We start from the raw sequence: 12,821 nt of genomic DNA on the forward strand, positions 1-12,821 counted from the left end.
TTGTTACCGCCCAATTCCAGCACCATTGTATTCGACTCATGTAAAAGCTGTACAATCATCTCTCGGAATCCGACATAAGTCTGTCAATTGGTGACTTTACCTGACTTGAGGTTGTATATTGAGGAAGATATTAACGGATATATTCGTTCGCGCGTCTTAGCTGAAATTGAGCAACACTTTACAGATCCAATGTTTGCCAATGGCTTGAGATAGATCAATCATTTTGTCAACACGAATGCTAGACTTTTAGATCTTGCATTTATCTCCTGGAGTGTCCTAACGTTTAATTGCTCCATTTTCTTCGCTGTTACTTGACGAGGTGGACTCTCTAATATCGGACGATTATTCTGTATGTGACTACGCCATGCTGAATTTTATTTTTGCAAACGTGAATAGAGTAATCATCTATCTAATATTGGCTCAGTAGACCAGGTTTGTACAGTTTACTGCAGACTGCAGAAGTTCAGAAAGATCTCAACTGTCAGCTTGTCCGCTGCCTCTAAGCTTTTTGAAATCATCGCCAGCACCGCAATCCTCAATCGTACTAAGAACTGCATATCCATCTACCAGCACGGATTTATGCCAGGCCGGTCGGTTTCAACTAATTTACTCGACTTCACTTCCTCTTGCATCGCGCAACTTGAGGAAAAAGCACATCGATAGTATACACGGATTTGAAGGCTGCATTCGACCGGATTGACCACCGCATCCTCTTGCGAAAACTGCAGCGATTAGGAACCTTGCAACGACTATTGTGTTGGCTTGGCTCATATTTACGTGATACACGCTTTAAAAAAAGTACCGAATTCGGCAAAATTTTGCTGAAATTTCAACAGTCGAACGTTCGGCAAAAATGTCGATGGTGCAAATCGACGTTCACGGGTCTTTAGTAACGTTTGGTAACATAAAAAATTTTGCAATTTTGTCTTGCAAGTCAAATGGGAATCTACCGTTTCATCTGTGTTTACTAACAAATCCGGTGTTCCCCAAGGAAGCAATATGGGGCCTATACTCTTCATCCTATTCTTCAACGACGTCGCGTTACTACTTGAAGCCGGTTGCATACTTGTTTACGCCGATGATCTCAAACTGTATCTTAATGTGCGCTCTGTCGACGATTGTCATCGGCTGCAAGATTTACTAGATGCCTTTGTGAACTGGTGCAAGTTAAACTACTTGATTGTGAGTACAGTAGGATTTCGAATTTGGCATGCCTCGATTTTGGCAACAAAAGTATCCGTTTTTGGCAACACAAAATATTTTCCTTACAAAAAATGCTTAAATATCAGTCAGTTTCCGCATACATGCTTTAAATGACGCAAAAATGATGCCCACAGTGTGTTCATTAAAAAAAGTTTGCTGTTATAGAATGTTTCGAACAATAATATTTTTATTGCCGTAGGACTACGACTTACCGCAGGTTGCGAAAAACTTACTTGCACCGGACGGGTAGCTCTCGGCGAACTTTTCAGGCATAAAATGATTGCAATCGTTGTGAAATAATATTTTCTCAATTTGTTACGCTTTACATTCAATTTTTTCATATCAAAAAAGGGTCTCGATTTTGGCACGGTTTCGATTTTGGCAACATAGGCGAGGCCTAAGGCTACACGCATTTGTTGCCAAATTCGAAATCCAACTGTATAGCCAAATGTGAGGTAATCACGCTCCATCGCATTCACAGCCCGATTGTGTTTGACTACAACATTGATGGAAGTATCCTCCAGAGGGTTGATCAGGTTAATGACCTTGGCATCTTCAGGGTGTCGACTCAAATCCAAAAATAAAATTCCCTGACTTTCCCTGATTTTCCCTGATGCTTCAAATATTTTTCCCTGACCCTCAAAACTCAAATATCAAGCTTATTTGGGTGATTTCTGGCTTAAGTTTTTAATCCTTTTGCATAGCTTATGCGAGCTGCTGAAAACTAAAGCTAGATTTCTTCATGTTTTACGAACACATATCAAAGATTCTTAACCTATTTCTTACCAACGTTTCGAAAACGCCCTCTTCTATCGAGTATCGAGGGACAGTTATGTTTGAGGTATCAACTTGAATCCAAAGAAACAAAGATTGAGAAATAATCTAATCGACCTGTTTTTGCACAAAGCTTAGATGTTACATACAAAAAAATTACAGCCGTGTAAACATAACAAATCTTGCTAATTTTCAGTCAGCTCAAACTAGTAACTTTACCGCTGGAAGGTGGACACATGTCTGCGAGTTTTCAGTTAAACTAAAACAAAACTTTCCTGGAAGTTCCAGCTTGTTATCTTTGCTGCAAAAAGCATGGGGTTAAGGAGATGATTCCCCAAAGATTTTTGGTACAAAAATGTGCGTTTTGCTGGCTTCGAGGTACGGCAAAACTTTAGCTAGATATATTATTGGAAAATGTCCAAATGGCAAATATTTTAACCCTCAATGGTGGACAGTTAAAACTAAAGCTGTGTGTCATGATTTCGGATTGCAACTATCGAGGCTTGAAAGCAACATTGACTCGAAGGTAGTTCGGTGGCCGGCCGTTCGGTCCGATGACCGTATATGGGTGTTGAGAATTAAGGCAAATTCTTCAACTACAACTTAATCAACGTATAGTCACCAACAAATCATAAATTCGATGGTACTAGGGACGAATTGAACCGCCCAGTTAGCTTCGAGGTACGATGCTGTTCTAACAAGCCAGTTGTGTTCGAATCTCGGCTAGCTGGTTTTTGTTAGACGGAATCAGTAGGATCATTGCACTGACCCCGTAATTTTCCTTACTCTAACAGTAGGCTGCGAAGTCTGTCGATAAAGAAGGATAATGTCTAGTGACGGTTAATGCTCAAGACTTTGCTTTGCTTTGCTAGGGACGAATTCTATGACAGGTTCGAAATGATTTATGGGGTGCGCACGACTTGAAAATTCAAGACTCTAGCTCCCAGATCGATCGTGTTTAACGGTCAAAACTTTTTGGAAGTCACAATATACAGTTTTTTCTTAGCGACTTTGATCACTATCTCGACGTAAGATTCACGCAAGGTTATCGAAATCGACGAAGGCTCGCACTGAGAGGATGTTGCATTTCAACATCTAGCGGTTTACGGCATATGACGTTGCAGTGGAGTACACCAGAAAGCTTGATCAACGAATCGCAGAACAGCAGGACGAAAGGGAATAAGACGTAAGTAGGCTGTGGAGGATCCGCCATAGCGCCAACAACTACGAGGGAAGTGATAGGCACTACGTGGGGAAGACAATCACGCTTATTCCGCGAGTCACGTGACTCAATACGACAATTGTCACTCCCCGTGACTCGCCACGGCGAGTCGAATTGAGTACTGTCACCTAGGTGACAACCGTGTCCCCTAGGTAACAACCCCGTGTCACCCAAGTTGCAAACCGTGTCACCTAGGCGACAATTGTCACCTCATTCGCGATGACTCCAAATTAGTTACGTCACTCGCCTCGCAGAATAAGGGTGAGTGTAACAGCTTGTTTGATGTCGAATGCCAGAAAATGACAAATGAGAAGAACCAGGCCAAGAGTCGCATGCTCACTGCGGATCACGTCAGAACAGAGAAACATGTAAGCTTTCTGCGTATTACGTAACCAGCTGAACCAGTCCCGAAGGTTGCCAACTCGCATAAACGCAAATTCTACAGAACGTTAATGCTCCCGGTAACCCTTAACGGACATGAATCATGGACACTGAAGGAAGATGATCAATGCTTGGGACTTCTGAATGCAAAATTCTGCAATTGGTGAAAACGCTGTAGATCGCGTGTAAATAACAGTATGTATCCCGCTTTGTGCTCTTGATGTCTGCACCGTGAAGTGCGTGAGACCTGCCATTGCCGATTTCGAGCACTACAGCGAGTGAAGTCTGACAATTGTACGGCGCAAAACAAATAAAAAATTTACGGCAAACTGAAAGATAATCGAATCGCCACTAGACATGTAACAAGTTTTAATTCAACCTATCAATCTGCGTATATTTTACACGAAAATTGATTTGATTCGAAAGTTGATCAACAATATTGCCGGGTAAACAAAATTTCCCTGATTGAATTTCGAAATTCCCTGATATTCCCTGATTTTCCAGGTTTTTCCAGGAAATCGACACCCTGATCTTACTCGACTCTAAACTTACGTTTAATGCTCACCGCTCTAAAAATATTTCCAAAACATCCCGGCAGCTCGGATTCTAAACTTGGAAGAGATTTCAAGGACCCTTATTGCCTAAAATCCTTGTTTTGCGCATTAGTCCGACCAGTACTTGAAAATTCAAGTGTCATTTGGCTACCTCATCAGCTCACGTGGACGTTAAGAATCTAACGCATCCACAGACGGTTCATTCGTATGGCTCTTAGGGATTTGCCTTGGCGAAATCCTGACAACCTTCCACCGTATCCTACACGTTATCGTTTACTGGGCCATGACACTCCGTAACGGCGCCGCAAAGTTCAGCAGACAACGCTAGCGGCAAAAATTTTAACATTTTAACGACATTCACCGACGTTACTTGCAAAAGTCAATTTCAGTGCTTCGCAAAGACCTTTACGTACTATATCGTTGCTGCATGCCATTTTTCATCGTACCACATTTGGATTCCAAGAGCCGATGACTGCATGTGTCCGGACTTTCACTCGGGTTGAAGAACTCTTCGAATCTGGAGAGCCAACTGGAAAATTCACGCAGCGACTATTGGGGACAGATTTAATATAATTTTCATTTGTGGACCTATAAATTCATTAATACTTTGTCAGATGGACATATTTAATGAATAATAATAATGATAAATAATAACTCAACGAAAGGGCCGACAGCAGGCGGCCTACCTCTAATTTTTCTAAATAACTGTGCCGTTCAACTTGTGTTAACGCAACTGCTGCTGTTTCACGCGCTCGCTCCAGAAAAGAATATTTCCTACTGCATGGAAAACGGCGTCATAACTCGGTTACCATCCTTCGGGATCTATCCATATTTGGCTCCCTTAGTAAAATATTTGAAAAATCACGTGAGATAGAATTCAACCAACAAATGCACTCGATTTATTTTGATTTTGCCAAAGCCTTTGGTACTGTACCACACAATCTCGTTATTGAATGGCTATGCTCATACTTGTCCGATCGCAGAGCCTTCGTTAAAGTGAATCCGGTGCGCTCTAGAATAATTTACATATCATTTGGTGTACCTCAAGGCGGTGTGCTTGGCCCACTAATTTTTATAATCTATAGTAACGACTAGTTACTTGTTACGTTCATCATCGAAACTTTCTGACGATCTAAAAAAAATCATGAGCCTGCCACTCCTGTCGACTGTGTCGCATTATAAGCAGATATCGACCTATTTGTAGTTGCGTAGCAAGAACGGGATGCGTGTTAACCAATGCCAGGTAATTTCCTACAGTCACTGCATGCAACGCTGCAACACTGTTATTCTCTATCAGTTTTTTGGAACGCGTCAACTCTATTCGCGCTCTAGGTGTTACAATCGATTTGAAACTGAAGTTTAATGTCCGTTGGAGACTGTCCAATAACGGTCCAGCCTCGTTAGGTATGCCTGAAGGAAGCCACACAGACCCTCTGATTTTTCTTTGATATACTTTAACGACTTTAATTTGACCATCAAGGGCCCACGACTCTCATTTGAGGCGAACACCATCTTTGCAGACTTGTTGTCCGGCATTCTTGCAACATGCCCTGCCCATCGTATCCGTCCAGCTTCAGCCACCTTTTGGATACTGTGTTCGCCATAGGGCTGTGCGAGTTCATGGTTCGTCCTCCGCCTCCATACTCTGTTCTCCTGTGCGCCGCCGAAGATCATTCTTAGCACTCGTCGTTCGAAAACTCCGAGCACTCGCAGGTCCTCCTCGAGCATTGTCCATGTTTCGTGCCCGTAAAGAACAACCGGTCTAATAAGCGTCTTGTACAGGGTGCACTTTGTACGAGGACTTAGTCTGCTCGACCGCAATCGCTTGTGAAGTCCATAGTAAGCACGACTGCCGCTGACAATACGGCTCCGAATCTCGCGGCTGGTATCATTGTCCGCCGTTACCAATGAGCCAAGGTAGCAAATTTCCTTGGAGTTTATTTTCAGGTTTGTGAATAATATCTATGACGGAGCGTGTAGGGCGCTATATCTCTATATATTTGCGTTGGTAAGAGGAATTACTTGGCAACTTAGGGACAAAATGCTTCAAGAAATTCTGCGCTAGTTTACATTAAACCGTCCATATACACTAGCACCAGAGGTAGGTTGTTGTCGCTTCGGGACCGGCTATCTTCAGTGATCCATTGGCAATTTGTGATTATCTACGTCTTCAAAGCGCCAAGAATTTGAACTGGTTTCGCAATGGTCAATGTTTTCAATTTAATTTTGTTCTAATCATTCAAGAAACAAATTGTTATTCTCAGTTTTCGTTAAGATTTTTGTGGTTTTGTGTATTTTACTGCAAGGGATCAGCATCGCTTGTATTCGTGCCTCGTTCGTTGCAAAAACTACGACAGCAAAATTTTTCCGAATCCGTGACAATTACGCAGTTTTAAATTCGAGTCAGCAGTTTTGAACAGTAGTTTGTATTGTAATCTTCAATAATATTGGCCTCAGGTCGGTTGTGGTGGCCGGAAACCTAGATACGTTACTTGCATGATTTTTGTTGCGAAACAGTGAATTCGCGGAGCAGTGAAGTTTTTAATGTAACAGTTCGTAAACGAATTAGAACCAGGGATGGAAGATCGGTGATTTTGATAAAATCTGTGAGTTATCGGCACACGCACAGATCACGATTCGTACAGATCATGACAAACAGTGAATCTTTAGTGTGTTGATCATAAGATTTTGTTCTCTAAACAGTCTCAGCAGTCGATCACAGTGACATCTTACCTAGCTGCGAGAAAAAAGGTCACACATGTTGTTTGTATTGTGATCCATACGATGCACACAACCAATCGTCTGTATCTGCTATATTTTTCAACGCAATCATGCAATGAACATGATCTGACATGAGGTTTGGCATAATCTGTACGGATAGTGAAAAAGTGTTTGCCGCTTATAAGTAGTGATGTCAATGAATCTGAATCTGATCGCTTCTATGATCTTGATTGCTAGAAGGGATTTTTTTCCATCCCTGATTAGAACAAATGATTTTGATGACCACCTCCATATCGTTATCTTGATTTCGCGAGAATGTTCAAAGCATAATAGTCATAACATCGAATCGAATTATTCGAATTCCGGACCAAATACGTCGCACTCGCTTTCTAAACGACTATTTATAATAGTGATCGCGGAAAGTTTTTGTAATGGATGAAATGCAATCGCTGACTCGCGCGTTATTGCGTTGGATCCAAGATAAACCCTGATCTGTACCTTCTCCTACTAGCCCAAATCCTATACCGTGATACTGTGGTACCCGCGGTCTCTAGCAACAACAAGCGTCCGACTAATATTCCTATCCTTTTCCATGTAGTATAGCCTTTTGGTTGTGGCCGGCGTCGTTATTGGGGTCAATTTTCGAAGTAGTGAATCAGTAGAAGTTGCACAATGAGAATGTCATGCTACTCCTAAGAACCATTCAATTGTTTTTTTTTTGTGCTTTGTGCTTCCTGGTTCGGCCAATCACGGAGTGCAACTACGGGCAGTCTACCTAAGCTAACCTCTCTAGTGCGCTACTTAGTCTTTAACCCTAGAGCGGGTGCGCTGGTGTACACGCGTACAACACTATTTTCACAAGCAATTTTCGACCACTTTTTAATTTCTTTTTGCTATATATTGGCATGATTAGATAAAGAAAGAGTATATCTTCAAATACAACCAAAACTTGGTGTGATTTGAATAAAATTTCGATGATTTTTCGCGTTCTACAAAAACGTCTTTTTACGTACACTTTAACGCGACCGCTCTAGGGTTAAGCTTAAGGTAAAATTAGTCGTCATTTTATTTTGTGAATTTCAAAAGCAGTTTTGTAGTTTGAAATAAAAATCCTGTTCATGAAAATATATTCTCTGTGTTCAGATTGGACGAATGCAGTGAATACATTTTTAAAAACAGAGTTCCTGTTTTGAGCCCAAAAACTGCTTCTGAAATTGTGCTTTCCGGCGAAAAGTTAATGATCGTTCATTTACCGTTAAGCTTAAGCTGCAAAGAACGAAGTGCGGAATACCTGGAAAATACTAATCGCACTGACAATATTCATGCAAAAAAAAAACAATTGTTACAAAAAATAGCTGAAAATTCTTTCGATTAGAAAGCGACGAGGGGAAGATAACGTTAACTATAATGAATTTAAAGAAAAAGTTAGTCTCATCTATGGTTTATTTGTTTATATTTGAGACCTTTTAACCATATTTGGTCATTTAGGTCTAATCTTATATATAAAAATGGATTTCTGTCTGTCTGTCTGTCGGGATGTTCCTTATAGAATCAAAAACTACTGAACCAATCGGCGTGAAAATATGCATGTAGAGGTTTTTGGGGCCTGGAAAGGTTTTAATGATGGTTAGAGACCCCTCCCCCCACTAAGAGGGGGGCTCTCATACAAATGGAATTTCCGCAAAACTCGAGAACTAATCAAGCGAATAGAACAAAATTTGGCATGCGGGTGTTTTTGGTGAATTTATAATAAGAATTGGGACCCCTCCCCTCTTTAGAAGGGGAATTATGACTCCTCTCCCCTTGAAGAGGGGGGGCTCCCATACAAATGAAATACAAATTTCCTCATAACTCGAGAACTAATCAAGCAAATGGAACCAAATTTAGCATGTGGGAGTTTTAGATGGCAGAAATTTTTTCTATGATGAATTACGACCTCTTCCCCTTTTAAGAGGGGGGCTCCCATACAAATGAAATACAAATTTCCTTATAATTTGAGTACTAATCAAGCAAATGGAACCAAATTTGGCATGTGAGGCTTTTAGGGGGCAGAAATTTTTTCTATGATAAATTAAGACTAGTCCCCTGTTTAGGAGGGGGAGCTCCCATACAAATGAAATTCAAATTTCCTTGTAACTTGAGAACTAATCAAGCAAATGGAACCCAAATTTGGCATATAGAAGATTTTGGAGTCTTGAATTTATTTTATGATAGTTAGACACCTCTCACCCCTGTGGTAGGGGGATATGGGCTCTCATACAAATAAAACAGAAGTTTTTGCGAAACTCAAAAACTAATCGAACCTAAGAAATTCGAGACTCTTCCATAAAACATTAGTCAATAACAAGACCACAAAAACTGTCTATAGTGACACTAGATCATTCAGGACGAGACGGCCGCGAGTGTTGTCGGTGACCCGCCGTCGGAAGCGCCGCCCACTGGGGGCAGGCAACTCTCCGCAGAAATCACTACTGTCTAGGTTTATTTGTTTTCCTAGGTCTACCTGGGTTTCCTGGAACGAGCGACAGCGAGTAAGGAGAGGATCGCGAAATGGTACTCTCCACAAAAAAGTTTTCCAAAAAAGAAATGGTACATTCCGCTTAAGATTTTTCGCAAAATAATATTCGGCGAAATGTTGTACAATCATGGCGAATATTACTATCCGCTTTCTGGCTATGCAATGAGGGGACAGGGGAGTTGTTTTCTTTTTTACTGTGAGGAAAAATTGCAAATTTGTATATTAAACTACCCATTCCTGGTAACTAATAAGCATTAACATAAGCAGCAAATCAGCGTATCTGGCATTTTATACTGCACGTTGTTGTATATTAGCTTTTTGACTGCATAGGTGTTGTAAATTGGCATCCAAAATTGTATTCAAATTCTTCGTGTCAGTAATTAGTTGTAAATTAGCATTGTCAGCACTATAAGAAGGTTATCAGTAAAGTAGCTGTATATTTTGCCAAAATAGCATTTAAGTAGCATTTAAGGCGACTTAAATGCTTATTGGCCTATATTTGAATAGCATTGGTGATGCTTATTGGTTACCTGGGATGCTTTCATAGTTACGTAACTGCAAAAATGAATCATCTAAGCTTGAACTCCTCAGAAACTTGCAAAACTCGAGATTGTGACAAAGATCATCCGAGATTCATGATTTATGTACAACACAGGTTAATTTGTGGCAATACGAAGTTTGTCGGGTCAGCTAGTCTTATATATTAATAACCAGATTCTCAACGACATTTTGCTCTTACTTTTTATAGATTGCTTAATGAAACTAACAACTAACAATTAGTACAATATTACCGCATAGAAATTGTCAACATTCCAGTTTACCTCACGGCTTTGGCAGAAAGGACTAAGTGTTCAAGTTTATGTCGTGTTGCCCGGATGGCAGGCTCATCCGGTTTGAATTAATTAAAAACGTTAAAGATTGGCGCAATGAGAAGAATACGCCTGTGCTTAACGGCTTTTTGTTGCCTCACGATGTATTTTTATGCTGTCAATGATGAAGTATTACTACTACTGGAAGGACTCCAGTATAAGTAGCAATAGATTCAGCTGAAATTATGATCTATTTGGTATTCCAGCGAGTTAAAAATGGATTATCAATCAATATGACTAAGACTAAGAGTTTTTGCACTTGTTGAATTTCATAAAGGAAATATCAATATATGTATGCACCAGTTGGTATCATTCGAGTGGGCGGATGAAGTATCTGAAAAAACTGTTCCGCGCTAGGCGCTGGTAGCTATCTGTAAACAGTGCGTGATATGTCGGGGAAAAACAAACTTCAGATTCTTACCTTTCTTAGGGATGTTATGAAAACACCTTTCCATTTGGCTGCATTTTCTGCTTTCTCGAAATCGTAATCTGTCGCATCCGTGATGCTGTTACCGTACATATTATAGTCGGCAGATTAGGCTTCTAGTTTTTTTTGTTGCTTTTGATTTCCGTTGCACTCTGGGCTGATCGGAAGCAAAACCCTTCGTCTCAGCCGTCGTCGTTAGTGCAAATGATGAGCAGCAACAGCAGCAATAGAGGGCAGCAAACACAAACACATCCGACGACGACGACTAGCAACCGAACGGAACAATGGAGGGTTCCTCCGAGCGGCTGTCTTGATTAACATTCCACCTTAATCGTCTTGCACTGATAACACTTAATTCTTTTGGATAACATATATTGGTAGCTGTCTTACTAGCATGCTTTTATTCAGATTTTATTATGATCACCTTCGTTTTAACACTATAACGGGGTCGTAGTTCGAATAGTCGACTGTTGCCTGTTAGAATTTCATTACGATCTGTCAGACCAATTTAGATATATAACTAAGTATCGTCACATTTTCTTAAAAGAGTATTAAAATAATCTTTGTAATGAACTGATCAAAACAAAATCTATGTAAATGACTTAAAGTGAAATATCGGTAAAGTTTAAAAAAATCAGAATGGGTTTGAATTACTCAACGAACAACTTCATTTGTAGAGTAGTTTATTCAACTGTGTTGAAGCTAAAATTTAGGAAACTCTACTAGGTACAAGCTATTGATGCCTAGCAGAATGGTTCATGTTAAACACCAATCGGTTTAAATCAATCACTGTTTGAAAAATGGCCAGAATATTCAAGGAAGCGACAAAAGATCATACTTATTCATGACACACGGTGATAGTTACGTACCCAACAAACTTTTTAATTGAATGCTAACTAATTCAATTGTTGTATTGCTTATATTTGAAATACGGTTATTAAGGAATTTTCACGTGTCCTCTGATAGCTTATAAACATAAACTTATAAGGTTCTTATGCAAGCCACAAGCTTTAGTCTTGAGCAAGCTGCAAAACCTACCTACGCCTAAATATGCTTCGGTAAATATCGAAAACAATCCGATTCCATTTTTCTGAATATTACTAGTTTTACTGCTTTATATATCTCAAGTAAAATAGACTAGTAATACTAATTTAATACTTCGGAAGTAACTGATACCGGCAGTTCGTATTAATCACAAACGTAATAAAAATGTATTGATTTGTCTATAGCGTAAGCATCACGGATTAGGTTTGGGAAATTTTTTACATTTTTTCTAGATAGGTCTATCCGCGATGTAACAAGACATTACTATGAATAACAAGGAATAAATATTGATAAATTTTAGAAAAAACAGAATCCATGACGATTTAGATTTGCCAACAATCAATCGACTATTTACATTTGAGTGTACCAAACTCCTGATTGAACTTGAAAATGACACTTTTATATATCCGTAGATTTTTCAATCTGTTGTATTCGCGATAAGAGGTTTCACTCCTCTAAATTCACACAAAACATATCACTGGGCAACAACAGTTCGCATTCCCTTATTTTCATTCTAATGTCGCACTGTTCAAGCATAAACAGTTTGCTTATGACCATTTTACGACTTATGCCAGACAACCTCGCCTGCCTGGTATGGTATCGATGCAATATTCCACTGCTAATCAAGGAACCATTTTTTCAGCCAGAATAGACATGGGCAGAGCACGACACAGCGTATCACTTCGAATGTTGTTATTCCCATTCCGATACATTCGATTCACTTCGAAAATCACATTTTGAGTGGAAATTTTATTCATCACCAGCCAGCTAAAATGCTCCGTTCTTATTTCCATCCAATAGTCACTCTACATCAAGGACCTGCGGAACACCAAATTTTCGCCTTCTTCTTCTGCGCACTCCGAGTTCTGCTTCTTGGTGCTCTGCTAGACCTGAGAAGGATGGCAGGTTTTTTTAATGTTCAGGAATTCCACAAGGGTGGGGATTATTCACGTCTCCGGAATACGCAATGGATTCACTGGGTAGCACTTACACTGGATCACCCGAAACGGACACCGTTTTCGCAAAATTCACACAAACATTTTATTTCTAAACTAAACATTCAGCGACGACCGAACACTCCATCTTTTAATTTTTTCTTGCTGCTGCT

At 40.1% G+C, this 12,821-nt stretch overlaps 1 protein-coding gene across 1 annotated transcript in view; it reads right to left on the reverse strand.

The window, feature by feature from the left end:
- LOC128740295 (protein son of sevenless) overlaps nucleotides 1–12,821 on the reverse strand; it is a 36,485-nt gene extending 23,664 nt beyond the window's left edge. The window contains exons 1-2 of the mRNA XM_053835833.1: nucleotides 12,705–12,821; nucleotides 10,664–11,143 (exon numbers count right to left, since the gene is read on the reverse strand). Coding sequence (XP_053691808.1) covers nucleotides 10,664–10,762 — 99 coding nt within the window. The 5' untranslated portion in view covers nucleotides 10,763–11,143; nucleotides 12,705–12,821. The remainder of the gene's footprint in view (nucleotides 1–10,663; nucleotides 11,144–12,704) is intronic.

This window comes from Sabethes cyaneus, chromosome 3 (genome assembly GCF_943734655.1).
Source record: "Sabethes cyaneus chromosome 3, idSabCyanKW18_F2, whole genome shotgun sequence".
Lineage (NCBI taxonomy): Eukaryota > Metazoa > Arthropoda > Insecta > Diptera > Culicidae > Sabethes > Sabethes cyaneus.